The 19,626-nt window shown below is 43.2% G+C and overlaps 1 protein-coding gene across 1 annotated transcript in view; it reads right to left on the bottom strand.

Moving 5' to 3' along the window:
• Nucleotides 1-19,626, bottom strand: part of LOC306700998 (neural-cadherin) — a gene marked incomplete at both ends in the record, with an annotated part of 277,168 nt that overhangs the window by 146,785 nt on the left and 110,757 nt on the right. Inside the window, 6 exons of the mRNA XM_079166195.1 lie at nucleotides 1,403-1,652; nucleotides 4,123-4,290; nucleotides 5,262-5,434; nucleotides 5,953-6,123; nucleotides 7,370-7,538; nucleotides 11,222-11,394. Of these exons, the coding sequence (XP_079022321.1) occupies nucleotides 1,403-1,652; nucleotides 4,123-4,290; nucleotides 5,262-5,434; nucleotides 5,953-6,123; nucleotides 7,370-7,538; nucleotides 11,222-11,394 (1,104 nt within the window). The remainder of the gene's footprint in view (nucleotides 1-1,402; nucleotides 1,653-4,122; nucleotides 4,291-5,261; nucleotides 5,435-5,952; nucleotides 6,124-7,369; nucleotides 7,539-11,221; nucleotides 11,395-19,626) is intronic.

Raw genomic sequence — 19,626 nt, 5'->3', positions numbered from 1 at the left:
AGCGGTTTTTACAGCCATGTGAAGGCAGGTCTCTGTTCCATCTGCAGCCTCTAACTGGACCGATGATGTCACTATCAAGCAACAGTTAAGCGCAGCAAACCCGCTGATTAAATGTTGTGCAACTGCCACAGAGCCCCCTCTGCTTATGTGCACATCAAAGTTTTGTCGTGTTGACAAATCATTCTACAAATCATTTCTTCGGCACGTAGACAGTTCACACAGCTCCACGGAACATTGTGAGCTTGTCTGTATGTTCAAGATTTAAGATTTGTTTTTCCTCTTAAATGGAAATGAATGAAAGTACACAAACTGTTGAACCAAAACACATCAGGTGATAATGCTAAAAAGGGTTAATGTGTCATATGAATATATGTTAATCATATAGATTTGGACTATATGCATTGTCTGTTAATTACGGAGCATACCGTCATTCGGAGTTTTTGTTTGTTAAGCTAGTTTAGCCTCTCAGAAGTGCGGCGCATCAGCTGTCTTTTGTTTTGGGTTTTTTTGTTCCGGGTTCAGAGGTCACAGCTCGTTGTCTCCTGCATGAGCGACGTCCACCGAAAACATTATATTTCCTACAATTTAAGCTTCTGCATTTTCCAAATGCACTAGTATTATTCAAACGTATTGTTCGGTTTGTAAGCCTCGTACCGAACGGTTTAATACGAATACGTATATTATTAAACTCCTAGTGTTGCTGGTTTACGATGCTGGTTTACCTGTATGCTTGAAATGTGGAGAGAAATTAGCAAACACACTTACAGAACAAACACACAGCATTTGCTGAAAACACGCTGGAGATGAGCGAAAAGTTTCTTTCTGCTCTTCATAAGAGTTTGATATTATTATAACAGGTAAAATAGCAATAAAATGTCAAGAATTGTCTTTATTCTTGTTCTATATTTTCATAAATACAACAAACTATAGATTTTGTATCTATAATATAACTATATACAAAACTTTATAAGCTGTGACATCAAACAACTTTTGCGGCTCCAGACACATTGTATTTGGTGGAAAATAGAGCAAAATGTCTCTTTGGAGAGTAAAGGTTGCCGACCTCTGACCTAAACTCTCTAATTACGAGGGAAAACCAACCAGATCCCCTTGATGACAGTTACAGTATGCTCTTTAGCTTCAGAATGTAGCGTTGATGTGAGTTTGATTTTACACTTATTAATGAAATAACAATGCTGTGTTTAATGTCATCATGGAATTGCAAGTGTCAGGAAAATATATGTAAAAAAAACATAATTCACCTGAAATGCCGAACTATTACACAGAAACACAACAGTGCTAGGAGACAACAAACGGTAACGCACGGTTCGAGGAATGAATTACATTTGAGGATCGGTAAAAACTGCTTCAAATAAAGCGCATACGATCCAATAAGGCTCACCTGTGACATTGATGTGGACCGTGGTGAAGGCCGCCAGCGGTACAGCGGCGACGTTCTGAGCTCGAACCCGCAGCATGAAGTTCCTGGTGGTCTCGTAGTCCAGGGGCTCCGCCACAAGGATGGAGGCGGAACCGTCCTCTCGGTTGGGGGTCAAGTAGAAGCGAACTGGCATGTTGGTCTCGGGGACCATGCCGTCCTCCAGGTTGTAAGTCACCCTGGGATCCCCGAGCGGGGAGGTGGCTTTGATGGTCTGTTTTGGAACAAAGAAGAGGATTCAAGGTCACGTTTGGATAAGACATGATATATCTCGCTCATGTTCGCCTGCATAGGTCGGTGGGACTTTGAATAACGGACTACAGCCAGTTGTTGTAGATGGCATGACGTAAGATGACATTTAAAATGACTCTGACTTCCTGGGATTTGTCCTATTGGTCGTCTCACCCAATAAGTGAAGAAACATTTAGAGCCGACACAGCCTGTGTGAGCGGTGTGCTCTGTGTCCGTGCAAGCATGCGAACACTTGATCGTTTAAAAAGGGAAATTACTCATCCTCTCACTTTTGGAATAAAAGTCACTCATGATCACTTAATGTAAGTGAGAGATGACCAACAGAACCAAATATTGAAAACGGACACTAATTTCCAATTGACAGAAGTTTTACATGTTTCCAATTATCAATTTGGAGAGCTGGGAAAAAAATCCCTCCAGCCAGCAATGACCCTGAGGACCGGAACAGACGCACAGGACAGCAGCTGCTGAGCGTTAATGGGAGTGTGCATTCCAAATGGCAGAAAATGATCCACCCAATGGAAAAAGAAAGGCGTTCATAGCATGATAATGAACACTAAAATATTAAGGCAGTCAGTCCTAAACTGTTGGACTAGACAACAACCCCGCTGGGATCAAAGGGAAACACACTGTTCTTCATTCTGCAGTCTCTATGAACTAATTAAGGAGACCTCATTCACAGCTGATGCCATATACACCCCAATTAAAACAAAAAAAAACGCCATCTCTGACATGACGTGCTTATGGGGGAACTGGCTGTATGTATTCAATCTGCGAAGCGTAGCAGTTACAATGAGACATCCCATCAGGCATGCAGGACTGGCAAACATGCGTGTGCTGATTTCGGTCATAAAACGCTCAAGTTTCCACGGTAGAGCTATAACAGCCCACTGAGAGTCATTGCAGCGTTGCACAAACGGCAAATCAACACCGCACTACCGTCTCGATTAATACACGGCACTGTGGGGACCGCACTCCGTCTCTTTAACAGTAACATGTTCTCTCACACACACACACACACACACACACACACACACACACACACACACACACACACACACACACACACACACACACACTCTCTCATGTGAAGCACTCTCCTCTGTCTTTTCATTTCCATCGCTCTGTTTGAAATATTCATCAGCAACTTTAATGAACTTAATTGCCTTCAAGAGATCCTTGGGAAAATTTTGTTGATTAGTTGAAACCGTGTAGTGGCATGAAAGGGCAATACGAGTAATCAAATGCACTTGACAGGATACATAACTGCGAAGATAATCAATGGAATTAAGGCCGTTTTTTAACGTCTGCATTTTTCTATAACTGTAGCTCCCCCGACGTCCCGAAACATGTGTTCCAGAGTTACTCTTTTGTTGCTCATCAGTGACTCAGATTAACTGAATGTTTGAGACTTCAAATCTAATGAGGTGAAAGGGAAGATCTGCCACCTTTTTATGTGCACGGCCCAATCAGTGTTTACAGTGCATGTCGTGGATTGAAAGGATACATTCTAAAACATCCAAATAAAGGCACATTTGACTAAACAACAACATAACAGCATTGAGACTTTTTCAGGAAATGAGGCATCACATTAGTTCCTGCAGGACACGGAGTCATACGCCCCCCAGCTGTAACGGGCTGACAGCCAGCTGATTGAGTCATTGTCTGTTATCAGTCACACACCTCCTCACTGATCCCCGCTAAACCAAAGCTGCTGCACACCGCAGCGCCGCCCCCTCCAACTTTCCATCACGCAAAGGTTCAGACGGTATTCGATGTCTTGTTGTTGGGCCCACTCGTGTATGTGCTCCCCGTTTTGGCTTTGCACGCTGCTCGGCTAATCCAGTGAGCATTTTTTTTTTAGAACATAACTGTATTTCCATCTGTTGCGATAAATGGTTAAATCTATGACGAGAGTGTTCCTGACTGAAGTAGAAACATGTGCGTGCATATCTGCCTGCTTACACGTGTGTGTGTGTATAGATCCCTGTTTGTTTTTTTCCTGTGCCTTTGAGTGATTCATTTATCCACTGCATAGTTCTTTCTGCAATTTCATTTGGAGCAACACTGCAGCACAGTAGCTGCACTATAATTCTATTTGTGTTTTATTAGTATTGCTTTGTCTTTTACCTTACTTTAATACATCTTACTTTGTATTGCATTTTTAATTCCTGAACCTTTTATTTATTTATCCACCGTTTCTTCACTGCTGCTTTCCCAGCTGGGTTGAAGAGCCTCGATCAGCTCACAACGAGCCTGCATCTCCACGCTTTCGGCCACCACTGCCCCCTTGTTTATAAGATGCTATATGAATACAAATGCGTGCCTATTTTGACTTGTTAATCTTGTGCATCTGCGTCCTCTGTCTGCCAACTACCCGTCGCCCCCCCCCCCCCCCCCCCCCCCCCCCCCCCCCGTCGCCCCCAACGTACCACGATGGCTGTGTCTCGGACGGTGTTTTCTGGTATGACCACGCTGTAGCTGTCTTTGTCCCACTGTGGAGGCTGGTTCTTCACGTTGGTGATGGTGACGGCCAGCTCCACCGAACTGCTCCTGTTCCCGCCGTCAGTGGCCACGATTTCCCTGGTGATGTAGGTCCTCTGTGGTAATAAATGCACACAGATGAAGAGAGATGCACACTTGTGTTGCATGTTGTAGAATAAAAAGAAACAAGTAGAATTCTGTTCATGGCCTTCTTCTTTATGCAACATGTGATGAAGGTTATTTGCACATCCTTCCACTATAAAAGGTATTTCAAATTCATGACTAAAATAATTTTCATAAAGACAGTTTTTCACATTTTTAAGAATTCTTTGTGGTTTTAAAATATTTGCTGTTAGCAATTAACACAACTGAGATGCCCACATAGGCATAGGCTGAAATAAGCGTGCAGGCAGTGCCTGCTAGTGTATTGTACTTTATCCAGTTGAACTCATTCGTGGAAAGGTTTTGCATCTTCGAATGTGAATGTGTTCTCGTGCGAACTGTTCTCTCTGCAAGGCAACACACTGGCATGGTGCCCTGTGTTGGTGTAAGATACAAGGTGCTGAGGATACAGACATTCATTCCTCTTGGCAATGGAAGATGGCGAGTTGTTACTTTTTTTTTTTGGGGGGGGGATGATCATTATGGCACTCACAGACTTGTTTTGCGCACACTACGTGGCAATCTCACTCTATTGCTTGTTCATGTTCCCACCTAGATTGTTTTTCTTGCTGGTGGTGAAGCAAAGGGTTAGAGGCAGCGAGATGAGGAAAATATCAGCAATGTTATTTCTCCCGATGCCAAAGAAAAGGCAGTGAAGACATTATCCCATATTCAGGTCTGCTCCTTGCCGCTGGACTTCTGCCACCTCGTTCACAGCAATAAAGTACTTGAATGCAAATATACTTGCTTTTCTGGCCATGTACTAGGAATGGTGCCATGTTGTTTGCTTGTACAGTTGCTAGATATATAATTGCAAAACTGGAAACAAATATATAACATACTGTGTGATGTAAGCTTTGAAATAGCAAGCTGAAACTTTCCCTTTGGTTTGGTATTGTCTGTTTGCATACAGTTCAGTGTGTACCTGGGAAATGGGCTGGTTGACGTACACCCAGCCTGTCAGTGGGTTGACCCTGAGATACTCAGGCTGTTCACTGGACATGGAGTACGCGACGGCTGCGTTGGTGCCAAAGTCATCGTCATGAGCCGCCACCCGCAGGAAACTGGTCCCGATCATTGTATCCTCGCGAAGGAAGTCTGTTGGGGAAGAAAGAGAGGTGTGCTTTAGTCCTCGGTGGTTCTGAGAGGCCTTCTGTACCGTGTATTCAGCAGCAACTTCAGAAAAACACCAACAAATCAAGAAAAGAATGTAATGTGTTGTAATGTAAGGGGAGGTCAGGGTCATTTTAAGCCAAAACATGATGTGTTTTCATACTAATATAGTCGTTTTGTAGTCTTTTTTTGTTGCTTTGTTTGTTTTGTTTCAATTAACACCGTTAACCACGCGTTTCAAACTATTAACTGTAACTGCCGCAATCCGGAAAAAAATACATTTCACTCAAAAGATAATTGAGAGTTAAGTTATACGGGAATGAGACTTAGTAGGAGACAGGGTTGCCAGGAGGCACGACAAACTGAGGAACGTGCATCAGTAACTGGATAAATGAATCAAGTGTTTGTTGTCAAAATAGTGAAGATGTTTTCCTCGCTGCAAGCTGCAGTGGGCTGAGCTCTCAGTGACCATCGCTCACACGTTTACACTGATATCTACTTACACTCATATCGGATGTTCTCAAACTTGGGACTGTTGTCGTTCTGGTCCAGGATGAGGATGTTGAGCTGACAAATGCCAATCAGTGGGTCAGCCGCCTGGTCAGTGGCAGTCACTGTCACTGCGTACTCCCGTTGGCGTTCACGATCAAATTTCCTGGCTGTCACAATCACTCCTGGAGACACGGAGATAACGAGTTTGATCAGACAGCTAAATCGTACCAAATGACGCTTAGACTCGAGTCCCCAGAGCATTTGCAATTTAACACGAAAAACGATTTCCTCTGCTTGCCTTGAAGCTACATTTTAAAGACAGTAGAGCAGATGGAGAGCAGAAGAAGAAGGGAGACTGAAGTAATTATCATCAAAACTAAAGAGAAATACATTTATTCTATATTTTAAACTGCCGGATCGTTTATCGGTGACAAAAGGCCAATCTGGTATCGGATACGACTGTTCAGCACATTTACGTCCACGTATATATTTGCTACATTTTGTTTTCCAAAGTCAAGATAGCCATGTTTAAGTCAAGCGTGGTGTTGTCCAGGGCCCATACTCAATACTGCTGCTTCTGAGGTGAAAGGTGGATACTGTTTGGCACTTATTAGTCTTTATTTTTTTGACATTGCATCCAAACCCTTGACATGACCGTGTGACCTCACGAGTAAACGTGCAAACACAACATGGGAAAGGTTCCTGCTCTGGGAAAGGTTCCCTGCTGCAGTTTCTGGCCGTGGGATCGTTCTAACCAATACATCTGCCTCGATGCCCAATCATATTCCAGGGCTTTTAACAAACCTTCATAGACATCCAACAGTATTGCACAATTTCCTGTTAGTAAAAATGGTTAATTATGCTCATTTCTTGTATACCAAATGCAAAAACAGTATCCCAAAACGTTTCGTATGTAGAGCACACTGTATAGAGGTAGAATCATGGATTTGGGACACAACATGACGTTGATACTGGAAGCAAATCACGATAACACATGTTTCATTGCACAAAGACAGTAGATACATTTGTTCAGAAAGGGATAAATAATTTGATACATTAAAGATTCATTAAATTGTTTCAACTTATTCTGCAAAACCGTTTATCAAACCTACTCTATGTTTTCCAGAATGTATCAAGCCGAAGCTTTTGGTTTCAAAGCCCTCAACATTTTAAATCTGTGAATATAAGGAGTTAATAATATGCCTCAAACAGATTAAAAGTGAAACACATTTCACCACTGAAGCCAAGAGGCGTTTAAGTTATGATCCATTTCTCTGCAAAATGACAACTACTGCACCTTTAACTGAGTCTAGTATTAAAAAAGATCTATAAGATTTTAGCTTTAAATTGTAGACTTGCAAAGGCACCCTGCATGCCTTGTTGTACAAGTGTGTGAGTGTGTGTGTGTGTGTGTGTGTGTGTAAGTACCGGTGTCTGGGTGGATACTGAATGCGGGCACAGTGGAGTCTTTGTGCATGAAGCCGTAGGTGACCCTGCCATTGGAGCCCTCGTCAGCATCCACAGCGTGAACCTGCAGAACGAACGTCCCCGCTGGCTGGTTCTCCAGGACTGACGTGCTCTCTCTGTACTGCTGACACTGAGGAGAATTAAGACAGCGGGCGGAGGTAGGAGGAAGAGGAGATCACAGCAATGAAAGTGTGGAGAAAACTTGGATCAGTGCTCCGTTCTGTCGAAACTCTAATTCGAGAGTATGTGGGAGGTGGAATTTATTTTGAAAGGACAGATTGATGAAGAAAGAAAGTAGGAAGCCTGCACCATTTCCATTCATTGATTTGCTACATTTATCTGTGTGAGCTGGATAGTGGTGATGGGGTTCAGGGGTCTTGAAGCCGATCCCAGCACCCATCGGAGTGGAGGCTATTGGCAACGGTGCTCAATGGCTGTGTGTTGATGTGCTCACTGCGCTTTGGTAACCATGAAATCTGCTGATCTCTCGGCACCCGCTTTGTTAGCTCTGTCCACAACAAGTCCTCTTTTTTATTGGAAGTGGGGCGCCACGCTTCACAGGAAGCCTTCAGCAGTGTTCTAGCAAATAGCTGCAGTTAGAAAGAAATATGACATGAAGCAGGTACATTTCTGTCAGCTGAGTAAAGCCTTTTGTTGTTGTGCCATGTTTGAGATTTTACTGAATAATTGAATGCACAATAAACCGCTCATATAACTACAACAGCAGTATAGAAGGTAGACAACCCACTATTTCAAAAAGACTGTGGTGAACAGATGTTCCACAGACATAATATGTCTTATGCATGTGTTCGACAAAAAGAATAAAAAACGGAATGTGACACATGGACATTTACTCCTATAAGGGTGGCACCTGCAGTGCATGCATTAAACATATATAGAAACATTGTGCTGCTCTAAATATCTACCACATACTCTACTGAACGTGACAAAATAACATTCAGAATTCTTGATCAGATCTGCCATCTGTGTTTAAAAAAAAGCTATTCCCGAGAAAAGAGCGATTCCCTGGATGTCCAACACTACTCTCCATGAGGTGTTACGCAGTCGATCTTTGAGTCCTCATAGAGATTCATTAGGCGCCTTCAGTTCTTGGTGAGGTAGCTGCTCCGTGTTTGGGTTCTCAAAGATTTTGTCAATCACTGAACTTGTCAGACACACAGAGAGCTTTATTATCCTCATTTACACGCTGCCTGGGTTTCGCTCACTCCCCCCACCCTCCCCCCTTCTCTCTGGTCTCTCATCTTTCGCTCTCTAGCTCTTTTTTTCCCCGTCTCACTGGATTGCTGACGCTCATGTGCAGACAGTGGAATGGAAGGAATCCCTCAGTACTGCTGCTTGATGTCTTGCTTTGACGTCTAACTAATGACAGTGGAACTCTTTTTTTATCTTCCCTCACTTCCTGCCTCTTCCCATCCCCTCTACCCCGTCCTCTATTCTTCTATCGTGGAACAATGCTTTACCTTTCTTTGCCCCTTCAACCCTTCCATCTGAATTCAGCAGAAGCTTCACATTGTTGCTTTAAAGCAACAAAACACGGAGGGACTTTGATGAAGATATGCAGGTTTGCATGCAGGCATTCACTCATGCAATGTATCAGAGGGCTCACAAATGCTCAGTCAGTGTTAAAAGAACCCAGGTGTGTGGACCGGTCACCAAACACAACAATGAGTCTAAACACAAGGAGATGCTGTGATTGATGTGCCTGGTCACCAATTCTGTGATTTGAATGGACAGAATGTCAGGGAACAGACGCGTCTGCTTTGGTGAACTTAAGATTGCATCTCTGCTTCTTGCAGATGATGTGCTTTTGGCTGGCTTCATCAGACCGTGACCTTTACCGTGCGCTTGGGTGGTTTGCAGCTGTGTAGCAGTTGGGGTGAAAGTCAGTGCCTTCAAGTCTAACACCATGTACTTCGCTGGAGTTTGAGTTTGAGGTTGCGTAGTCGTCAGCAATGTGGACGTTGTGCCGGACCGCCGTGCCAAAGAAGGAGCTGAGTTTGAAGGAAACGCTCTGGATTGACCAGATGATCCACGTCCGACCCTCACCTGAGACCGAATGAAGAGATCCCAGATCCAAGAAGTTGAACTGATGTTGCTTCACGGGGTGACTGGGTTCACCCTCAGAGAAGTTGAGGAGCTAAGGAGTTTGAGGTCCAACTTTTTTCTGTTCCAATACATCAGGGTGCCGCCCGACTAAAAGAACCAATTTGATAGTAGCTCTCTTTTTCCTTAATTTAAATTCTGTAACCTCAAAGCAGAGAACCCATTGGGATTGATTTCATCGAAGGGAACATGAGCTCAAGGTCTGCTGTGGCACTAAAAACTAAGAGGTTGGCCGTGTGACTGAAAAACGTAACTGATGGCGAAAACACTGCATTCTGTAAGGACTCTGATGAAGGCTCTGATATTCACTATAGAGTACAAGCATCTAGACAATCCACTTATTAGAAATCTAGTATCATTTAGGAATAATACCAATTAGATTTCTCTACTACAAAGATATACGTGTGTGTGAAAAAACCTGTAATAATACCCCTGTGACCCCACATTAACAAATGTCTTTTTGTGTCTGTAGTCTGATATCTGTGCCGCTGGTAAAATGCAGGATCTGGCTAAACACGAGACATCCTGCCTCCCTGTATTCCCACATCTCAGTGTGTGCCTTTTGCCCCTTCTGTCTTGCTCCAGCCTGAGTTCCAGAGAGACTATAGTGCGTTATATAAGATTGGGTATCAAAAGAAGATTAAGGGCCTTGCTGCTTTAGTGTCCTGCTGCTAGCTGCCAGCGACAGAAGAAACACCAGCTTACATTGGATGTCTCTACTAACTGAGAGACCAATACTGCAAATCTTCTCAATTTCCTGTTCCAGAACTTTTCTTTGTCCATTTTTGACCAAAGACATAAATACAACCGCTGCGTTTGTCCAGAGTTTTCTCTTCTATCTACTGTAGTGTTGTTTTTCTGTCTTTGTATTTTTTGTATCTGCTTCATTTGTTGTTTTTCATCTTCAGTCATGCTTTTTTTTGTATTCAGGGTTCAGGGGTTTCTTTGTCTGTTACAATCGACATCCTGCCCACAGAAAGAAGCCAATGAATCACAGACTTGGAGTATGATGCCAGCAGGAGATCCTGAGAGAGAGACTCGGAGCACACAGATCACATGAATCCCTCTCCTCTTCATCTTTTCTCTTGGCTCTCATCTTGTCACCCGTCCCTCTGCGTCTTCCTGCTACTCGGTGAAGCCGAAAGGGAAACACTTGGCGATGGATTGGGGTTTACTCGGCAAGCCGACGCACCTAATCTTGGCTCGCGCTACCACAGGGGGCTCGAAAAGTCACCTCATTTAAAATGGAGACATGACAAGAAAAAAAAGGGTGGAGACGTAGCGCTTCCAGAGTGGGCCGGTCGGGATTTCTCCCACATCCCTCAAAGCTTTAATTAAAAGGCCGAGATGATGTAGCAGAGAGACGAGGGTCAAGCCGGCTAATCGCTCCTCCAGAGAGGAGAGACGGAGGCTAATAAATAGAGGACGCAGACTGACAAAGAGAGGGAGCCACGGGAGTGATGGGGAAGAGTTACATGGGAGAGATAGAGACAGGAAAAATAGAACTAGTACAGAAAAAGGACTGAGTGAGAAGTCATTGAGATGTATTAAGAAGACCGGCAAGCAGAGCAATAAATGGCATAGCAACCAGGAGAGCAGACGCCACAACACTGTTTCAGACACGACTAGATAACGAGCAAGCAGCAGCGAGGTTTAACGATGCAAGTGCGCCATTGCTGCTCGTCTTACCTTCTCAAAGACGGGCTTGTTGTTATTCACGTCGTCCACCCCCACTATGACCTGGGCTGTAGACGACAAGGCCTGAGGTCCGCCTGAGGCGTTGTCGTCCGCTGCGGTGACATTGAGGACGTACTCCACTCCCTGGAGGTGGGGGGGCGGGCTGGAGCGCAGACGGATCAAACCTGCAACCAGACATGAGGACAACGCACACTCAGTCAGCCGTCAATGATGGAACTTGAGGTCCTATGTGTCCATCTCTTAAGTTTGAGATGGACAGAAGTTGTCAGTATGGCGTTTGTAACGGTAACATGTTTCCATTTCTGGATTTGAAGGAGACCCAAAGTCCCAAAGGTGAAACAAATACTTTACCAGATTTGATAATGGAGCAATTACAGAACATGGGTTGTTGACCACTTACCAGAAGATTGCTGGGTCAAGTTCTTGTCTCAGGGTTATTCATGTCCTGGACTGTTGGTTTGGTCTTTCATCAAGTTTTTCCCAGATTGAAAGGACAAATGTGAACGATCTGCTCAGAGTTTTAGTTTAAACATGATTAGAGTGTTGACGGTGTGTCGAAGACGTCTACGTATTGTGTTGCAGAGATATCTGCTGACCCGCTAGCCCCGGCCCGTCCTGTGTTGTAATATCACTTGTTCCTCTAGAGGCGATAGTGAGTCTCTGTAGCATCCAGTCTGTCCTGAGTCCAACATGAGAGGACGAGGAAGTAGAGCTGTCCCGAGGGCTCGTCCACAAATAAAGGGTACATGGTCCGTGTGTGTTCTGGTAGTTTGTTTGTCGGATTAAATCCAAAGTGGAAGAAGTGAGAAAGTGACTTGTATTCTCAATACGTCCTCCCCCACCACCAGAGGGACTCTTCAGCGGGAGTAGAGCACTGGGCACTACAGCTCCCCTAACTAAAGGTCTGTCTACTGGAGCTGCTGCACGCTTTCCTCCCTGTAAAGTCGTCTTCTGGTGGCGGAGAGGACAAAAAAACAAATACAAGTTCTTTTCTTGTTTCCTCCACTTTGGATATATCTTCCTATAAACAAAGTCTTGAAATGTACACGGTCCGTCCAGCCCCAGGTTAGTGGCACAGACACACAGTTGGCTCAAGTAAATGATATGCTGGGTCAAATGTTGTGTATTCTTGCTCTAGTGTTAGGTAGCAGTTGGCTGTTTTTTCAAATTCTGACTGTACATTTTGATCGTACGGGTGGTTCAATCCCTGGTTTGTCTTGCATTGTAAGACGTCCACAGCGCTGTGTCAGTGCTAAACAAAGGTCTTGTTGCACTCGTTGTCTTTCTGGTATAGGGAAAAAAGGCTCTGTTTCTATAAACCAATCACTCAGACGATGAATGAAGCATACATCTAGAACCAAACAACATGACACAAGACTTCTGCTTTTTAGTACGAGATTGTTATTTGAAAAAGATTTTCGAACAAGAGCCAATTGTGATTGCAGAGAGCTTTGAATTTCTAATCTTAAAATGGTCCTTTTGCTGTTTCTGTTCTTTAAGGGGAAGCCATATTATACTTTGTATCTGTATCAGTGAGTGCTATCAAATACAGCAGCAATGACATCTCGGTCAGACGCCCATTCATGTTTTCATGTAGAAGAAGTTCAGACTCAATCCAGTCTAGTATTTGAGCACTGCAGACAATCGTCAAAGTGAACCAGCGAGCTTATTTTAGCAGCAGGTTTTTGTGACGGTACTTTTGCTCTGGTTTATGCTCTTGCATCTAAAAGGTGATGCACTTAGTAGTTCTCTTGAATACCTATGTTGAATACACTCATTGTAAGTCGCTTTGGATAAAAGCGTCGACTAAATGACTAATGTAATGTAATGTAATGTAATGTAATGTAACGAAGGTCGAGTACAATCCTTCTAGATAAATCCAGCCAATTGAACAGATAATCAACGCTGAGCTTACAGGACAAATGAGTGTCTCTCACATGAAAATCAACTTCTTTAGCAAGAAAAAGGGATGGAGAGCAAACAAAAGAGCCGGTCTGAACCCGGCATTAACGTGCGTCTGTAGAGATCCGGTGTGGACAGCTCTGAAGACGTCACCACACACCTGGCATTAGAATGCGTCTCCACGTGCGTCTCGAGCTCTGATTTACCTGCTCGAGAACAAATAAACACCTCCTGTGCCTCGTCTGCTGGAAATTAAAAGAAGAAGAAGAAATCCAAACCACCCAAGTTGTGTGACACACTTGTAATATATTGGTATTAGAATTGGTTTTAGGATTTAACTGATCACTTTTAAAGCACGTTTGGGTTTTGCCCCGAGACATATAACAGAAGTGCTGATCCCGTACGAGCCAAACAGCCTCGGATCCTCGGATGGATGAAAGGGATGAGAACTAAAGGTGAACGACCAGAGATCAGGCTTCCAGAGTCAGAGATCTCTTAAAATCACTTCTTAAAACTCATGCAGTCATCATTGTATTTATTATTGTCTTCATTATCGTTACAATTCTCTATATTTTATTTATTATTTCATTGTTTTATGAGTCTTTTAATATGACTTTAGTTTGTGTTGCCTTTGTTGGGCTTTCTGTTGTGATATTGCGTTGCTTTCGCTTTTCAAGGTATCATCACCATCATCATCATCATCATCTCTATGGGCTTCTCTGGGCCGTCGTGGACAAACCCGATATAAGCTATTTTCCTGCTGTGCCTTTTACTTTAAGTTCCAGTCTGGTATGTCTCAGGCTTTTGTTGTGAAAATTAAGAACAGAATACGTGTAAAGCTGTAATGCGCTGCCGTTGCCAATGTGGGAGCAATTAAGAGTTTGCCATCCCATTTCAGACTTTAGGGCAACTAAAGTTAGCATTTAGCTTTAAGAGTGTGGTCACTTAATGCTTATACGGCCATTTAAGGGGAGACACCGCTCCAATTAGAGTGTGTTGATGCTGTTTTGTGCTCTAAAGTGAAGCAGTTTGTCAAAATAAACGTGTTGGAAACAGGCTTCACCATGCTTAGTCAACCACAGCCAGACATCGACAGAATGTTACCAACCACCCCTTCATGGTATCAAAAAGAGTTTTGATGATAAAAACTAATAACGCTGTATTACACATGTATTATGACAAGGCATGTTTTGTTCTTTTTAAGGGAGTCTCTCTCCGTTAGGTTTCAGCTCAGCTCAGTTTGAGGTATTAGATCTGCTCACTTATTACTGTAAGATATGAACAGCTCTCCACACATAACAGAAAATGACCCTTTTAGGTAGCAAACCATGCTAATAAAGACACTAAATGTCGGCCTGCTGGAGAGCACCGATTGGCTTTGTGTGTTGACAGAGGACTCTCGACATCTCGAGGGCATGAAATCTATATAGTGAAGTGAGGAAATAATCAACACAATCAACATCGAAACCAGAGTAAAGTGAGAGCAAGGTCGACAAATAACCCACATTATCCATCACGCCGTCTGTGCTGTGACAAAAGCCAAGTCATCAGAGAGGAAGAGAAGTTCCTGGTGGACACAAACTTTCTTATTTCAGTTTTTTTTTAGCACAGAGAGATTTCGTTAATTATGTCTACACAACATATGAATAGTTAAATTGATTGGTATTCCCTTTTAGCGCCATCATTCTGGTATTCTATTTCATTCGCTCTCTCTCTCTCTCTCTCTCTCTCTCTCTCTCTCTCTCTCTCTCTCTCTCTCTCTCTCAGTCCGGTGTAGGCGGCTCATCTGCATCCCACTCTCTGCTTTGAATGACTCTCCTCCTCTCTGTATTCATCTCGCCCTCTGGTGCTCTGTTTACTTTGTACGTGTGCTCGCGTGAAAATGCGTGTGTGTGTGTGTGTGTGTGTGTGTGTGTGTGTGTGTGTGTGTGTGTGTGCGCGCGTGTGTGGGCTACAAGTGCAGACACACTTATTACACCCTCCTTGTATTCAGAAGCAGGGGCAGGTGCTGTGGCTGTCATGTGTTCACTTGCTCGCTGTTACACGAGAGACCCGGGAATCCGAATCACATGCACACTTATAACACACTGGATATGCGAGCGTGCACTATTCCTCCTTCTATCTCTGTTTGCCAGACCAAAGCAACTGATGAGACAGATTGCAGCCAGACATTGTATGAATGCGCGTGGGTTCATAGCTCTTGAATTAGCATGACACGTGCAGGCCAAAGATGTACAGAATACTGATCCGTAGAGGAGTCTTCGGAAATGATTGACAAAGGAAAGAGGAGAATTGCTATTCTACTCAAGTTATTGCTATACAAGCTCATCGTTTTAGAGCTGCACATTTGCAGCATGCCCCTTCTGTTTGCCTTGCAGTGTGTGTGTGTGTGTGTGTGTGTGTTGCACAAGAGATGGAGGATTGCCATGGAGGGGGTGTGTGCCTCGAGGTGTTTGTCACAATGGCTGGTTCTCTGGCACTGCTGTCCATGGTTAAGGGTATACGTAGGGTTGTGTGTGTGTGTGTGTGTGTGTGTGTGTGTGTGTGTGTGTGAGAGTGAGTAAGAGATAAAAATAGACATGCAGGAGAGGGGGAAAGATGATTTTAATTTACACTCTTCGAGGTGTAAGGGGAGGAAGCTTTGCATCGAGAAAGACGTGTCACATACAAAGTGACTGGCACTTATAAATGCATCAACACACACACACACACACACACACACACACACACACACACAAACACGGGGGGGGGGGATACGTACACACAGGTGCAAACAAACAGCAAACACCGCTGCAGAGTACAATAAAGTACGGCAGCCAGCCAGCACTCTGTGTGCAGAGAAATCTGATGTTTTGCAAATGCTTGTATGTATATTATTAACATGCGCAGCCTTTTCTGTTAAGGGAGTCCACAAATCCACCTCATGCATGTCGTTTCAAGCTGTTTTCAGTTTTATCAGTCGTGCAAAGTCGACCCAATTTCCACTAAGTGTCTGCTGCGAGAGGGCCTTGATTTGGACATTCTCTGGATCAGCCCACAAATCCCAACAGTGGCATTCTTTAAAATTCAAACTCCGGCACAAAGCATAAAACAGCATATTTTAATATTCAGTAATATGTGTCAGAGAATTGTGATGCTTGTAATCATGCATCTGGGACATGCAAAAGAAGCGGATGGCAAATGGGGAGAGATCTGTAAATGTCTTGGAGGAATATTTCACATTAAATGATGTAGCATCAGTGTGTTGCTTTGGTGTGGTTGCGTTCACCGTGCTCACGTTGGCGCATTGTCGAGCTCACAGGAAAGCTGGCTGAACAGACCTTCATCAAGATCTATTTCTTGGCCTTTTTCCTCACATCTGAGGTGGACTGGACAACGTACAGATCTAGTAGTTCATCAATACAATGTAAACACATGTGAATACATATAAAACTAAGCAAGCCCACTTTGGAGCTCTAACCAGTTGTTTATTGTAGATGTTCCCAAAGCTCCTGGCAACCATCAATTATTTTCCTAACATGTGAATACATATAAAACTAAGCAAGCCAAAGCGGCCACTTGTGTTTTGCCTGCTGATCAAGCTAAAATAAATAGAGCTCATTGCACAGGAGCAAGGACAGATGTGCCACGCGGCTCACCTGCTCGTCAGCCGTCCGCTAATCTCCCGGCTCACCATCTAAATACGCATTCACTTAACATAACAGCCTTTTTAAATGTACTCGAGACATCTAACTGCTGCTGCTAGCCGTTTCATATTTGGCAACTATGGCTGTGTATTAAATGTGTGACTGGTGCCAGGAGGTTATGTTTTTGGATTGTTTGTTTGTCAGCTGGATTAAAGCTACAGGACGATTCTCATACCACTTGGTGGAAGGGTGCAGAATGGCAAAGCCTCGTCATACAACAGTTCATATGACATCTTACGAAAAAGTTACTCATGACATGCTTAAAAGATACTCGGTCCTAATCAAACTGGGTATGTTGGGATAATGTTGAACGCCAAGTAAATCCATCAAACAACAAGGATGCCAACAAAACCCAGTTTTACATATAACAAAAGAAGCCAAACTTCCCAAACACATCAGGATGTCTGGCTGTACTAGCTGCTTCGTGTAAAACAAAAAAAGGTAGAAGCAGATATACTTGGCACACCATTTTAAACGAAAACCTTTGAAACACCTTTAAGTTGTACTTTGTATTTAGCTGAGCTGTTGGTATTGACTTCAAGGCCATTGGCCTCCATTATGCATCAGCTGTACAGCGTGTTTAAAATAAGCAGTGCTGTAGAGGAATCTGGACACACAATGATGGACTCACTTCACAATGAAACTTGTTAAGATCAAGGCAGGTCTCAATATTTAACTGGAAATCTATTCGTTGGTCTACTGTATAGAAACATAACCAACCGATAACGTGTACTCTCAAGGCTGCATCACAGCTCTTTGAAGTTAAACACACAGCTGTACCCTCCCTCCAGTACAAACTACTGAGTATGCACATGCAACTGACTCTGCTCCTTCTTTCATGTAGGCCAGCCTTTTAATTACAGACACTTATTCCACGCTAGTGTTGCTGACTTTCAGTCGAGGTTTTGGCAATCTCAGCAACTAGATGTATTTAGGCCAAATCTCTCACCTGGACACCTTTACTACGATTAAAAAAGCAATTTGCTCATCCTCTAAAACGACAGTGGCCCGGATGGTTTGCTCCCAATTTCTCATTATTCAAACACAAATAGGCTATTGTACGGCGCGGGGCATGGGTTGATAGGGGTTGCATTGTCGAAAGGGCTTACAAGAGATTGTGATAAATAAAAAAAATAAGGAACAATGAGACTAAAATGAGAACAATTGTTTGCTACAGAAACAGCAACTGACTCACAAAAAGTAAATAAATGAACTATCCTTTAAAATGCAGATTATTTCAATACTGCTATTAATCCTGAGATTCCAATTGTATCTTTCTGAGCTATTATTATGAACAGCAAGTGGTGCAATCGGTGCTGAATGTGCAGTTAATGTTATCCTCGTGGATATATTGAAGATGTTGTAACACTGCTTGTCAGGTGTAAATTAGAGGGTTGGTCCACCTGAACAGGACTAAGATAGCAAATGACTCTGTGAACATCGGTACTTTCAACTCAATGCTATTATCAGCAATGTTCACAATGACAACGCCGTCATGCTGTTGAGCAGCTTTACCATAGTTAACACGTAAAGAAGAAATGCAGCTGAGGCTGGTGGGAGTGACGTTAGTTTTTGCAGGTATTTGATCATAAACCAGCGGTCGCAGTTCATCCTGAAAGGGACATTAATGTTTGTACCAGATGTTCGGACAATCTACTCAATAGCGATTGAGATAATTCAAGTGGTGTAAGAGGGAGAGCTTGGGCAGCACACTATCGAGGAAGAACCCGGGAATCACCAAAGTCATTACGATTCGTCCTCTTGGAACCATGAATGTCTTTACAAATCTCATGACAACCAAAGCAACAGCTAGATAAAGATATTTCAGTCTGAACCAAAGTTGTGCACTGACGCTGCCATCTCTAGAGATGTTTCAAAAACATATAGTTTTGGTTTCATTTGCAACGCTTTGACGTATTCAATGATCTACAGACCTCACAGTGCTGGGCGATGATTCAATGGAATCATTATCGAGATGAAATCATATATCGACGTATCGTGATACTCTACGATATCGTCTTAATTGATGGTAACAAGCACGTACGAGTTCACATCTCAGAGGATCAAACTATCGTCTGAATCTAAATACGTTGTATTTGTGTGCATGCATGTAAACATGGTCAGTGTATAGCTGAAAATAGGGTTTTTTCTCGATATCATTTCAAATGAAACTGTTATTTTCATGTCAAGTTCTTATTAAATGTGGAGATACTTGTCATTTGTCAAGTTTTCAATTCACACGGGAGTATAAAAAATAGACTTTACCATTTGTTTTTTTCACATTGACTATTTACTAAACGACCAGGAAACATGCTATACAGTGATATGGTTATGGAGATATCATATCAGCCCTTCCTCACAGTGAACACGTTTCACTGAAAATACTTTCTCCTGAATAATCATTGTGCTCTGTGGGTAGTCCACTCTGCAATTTGTGAGAACATGTTTTATTTGGCAGTAAATTTGGTGAAAATACCTTTTAAATCCGTAGTAGTACTGTAGTGCTGCAATAGTAAAGTTGTCATAGCAGCAGAACTGCAATAGGTAGTGGTGGACAGAAATAGTAGCAGTAGTATCGCTTTTATTTGGATTTCTATTAGCAGAACGCTGGCTACAAAAACCAAACATGTAGGTCCATACATAAGATGCATTAAGAGAATGAGCACTCGTCTATCCTCCCCTCTCTCCACCCACGCTGCTTCCACAGCGCCGCAGAGTGCAGTCACGCTTAATGAATTGAGACAGAAGGCCAGATAAATGTGACCAGTTCAGTAAAAGCAGCAAGCAGAGAGAAAGAGAAAGGCTACT

The sequence above is a fragment of the Pholis gunnellus genome, assembly GCF_910591455.1.
Source record: "Pholis gunnellus genome assembly, chromosome: 1".
NCBI classification, from domain to species: domain Eukaryota; kingdom Metazoa; phylum Chordata; class Actinopteri; order Perciformes; family Pholidae; genus Pholis; species Pholis gunnellus.
This window is presented reverse-complemented; position numbering and strand designations above follow the sequence as displayed.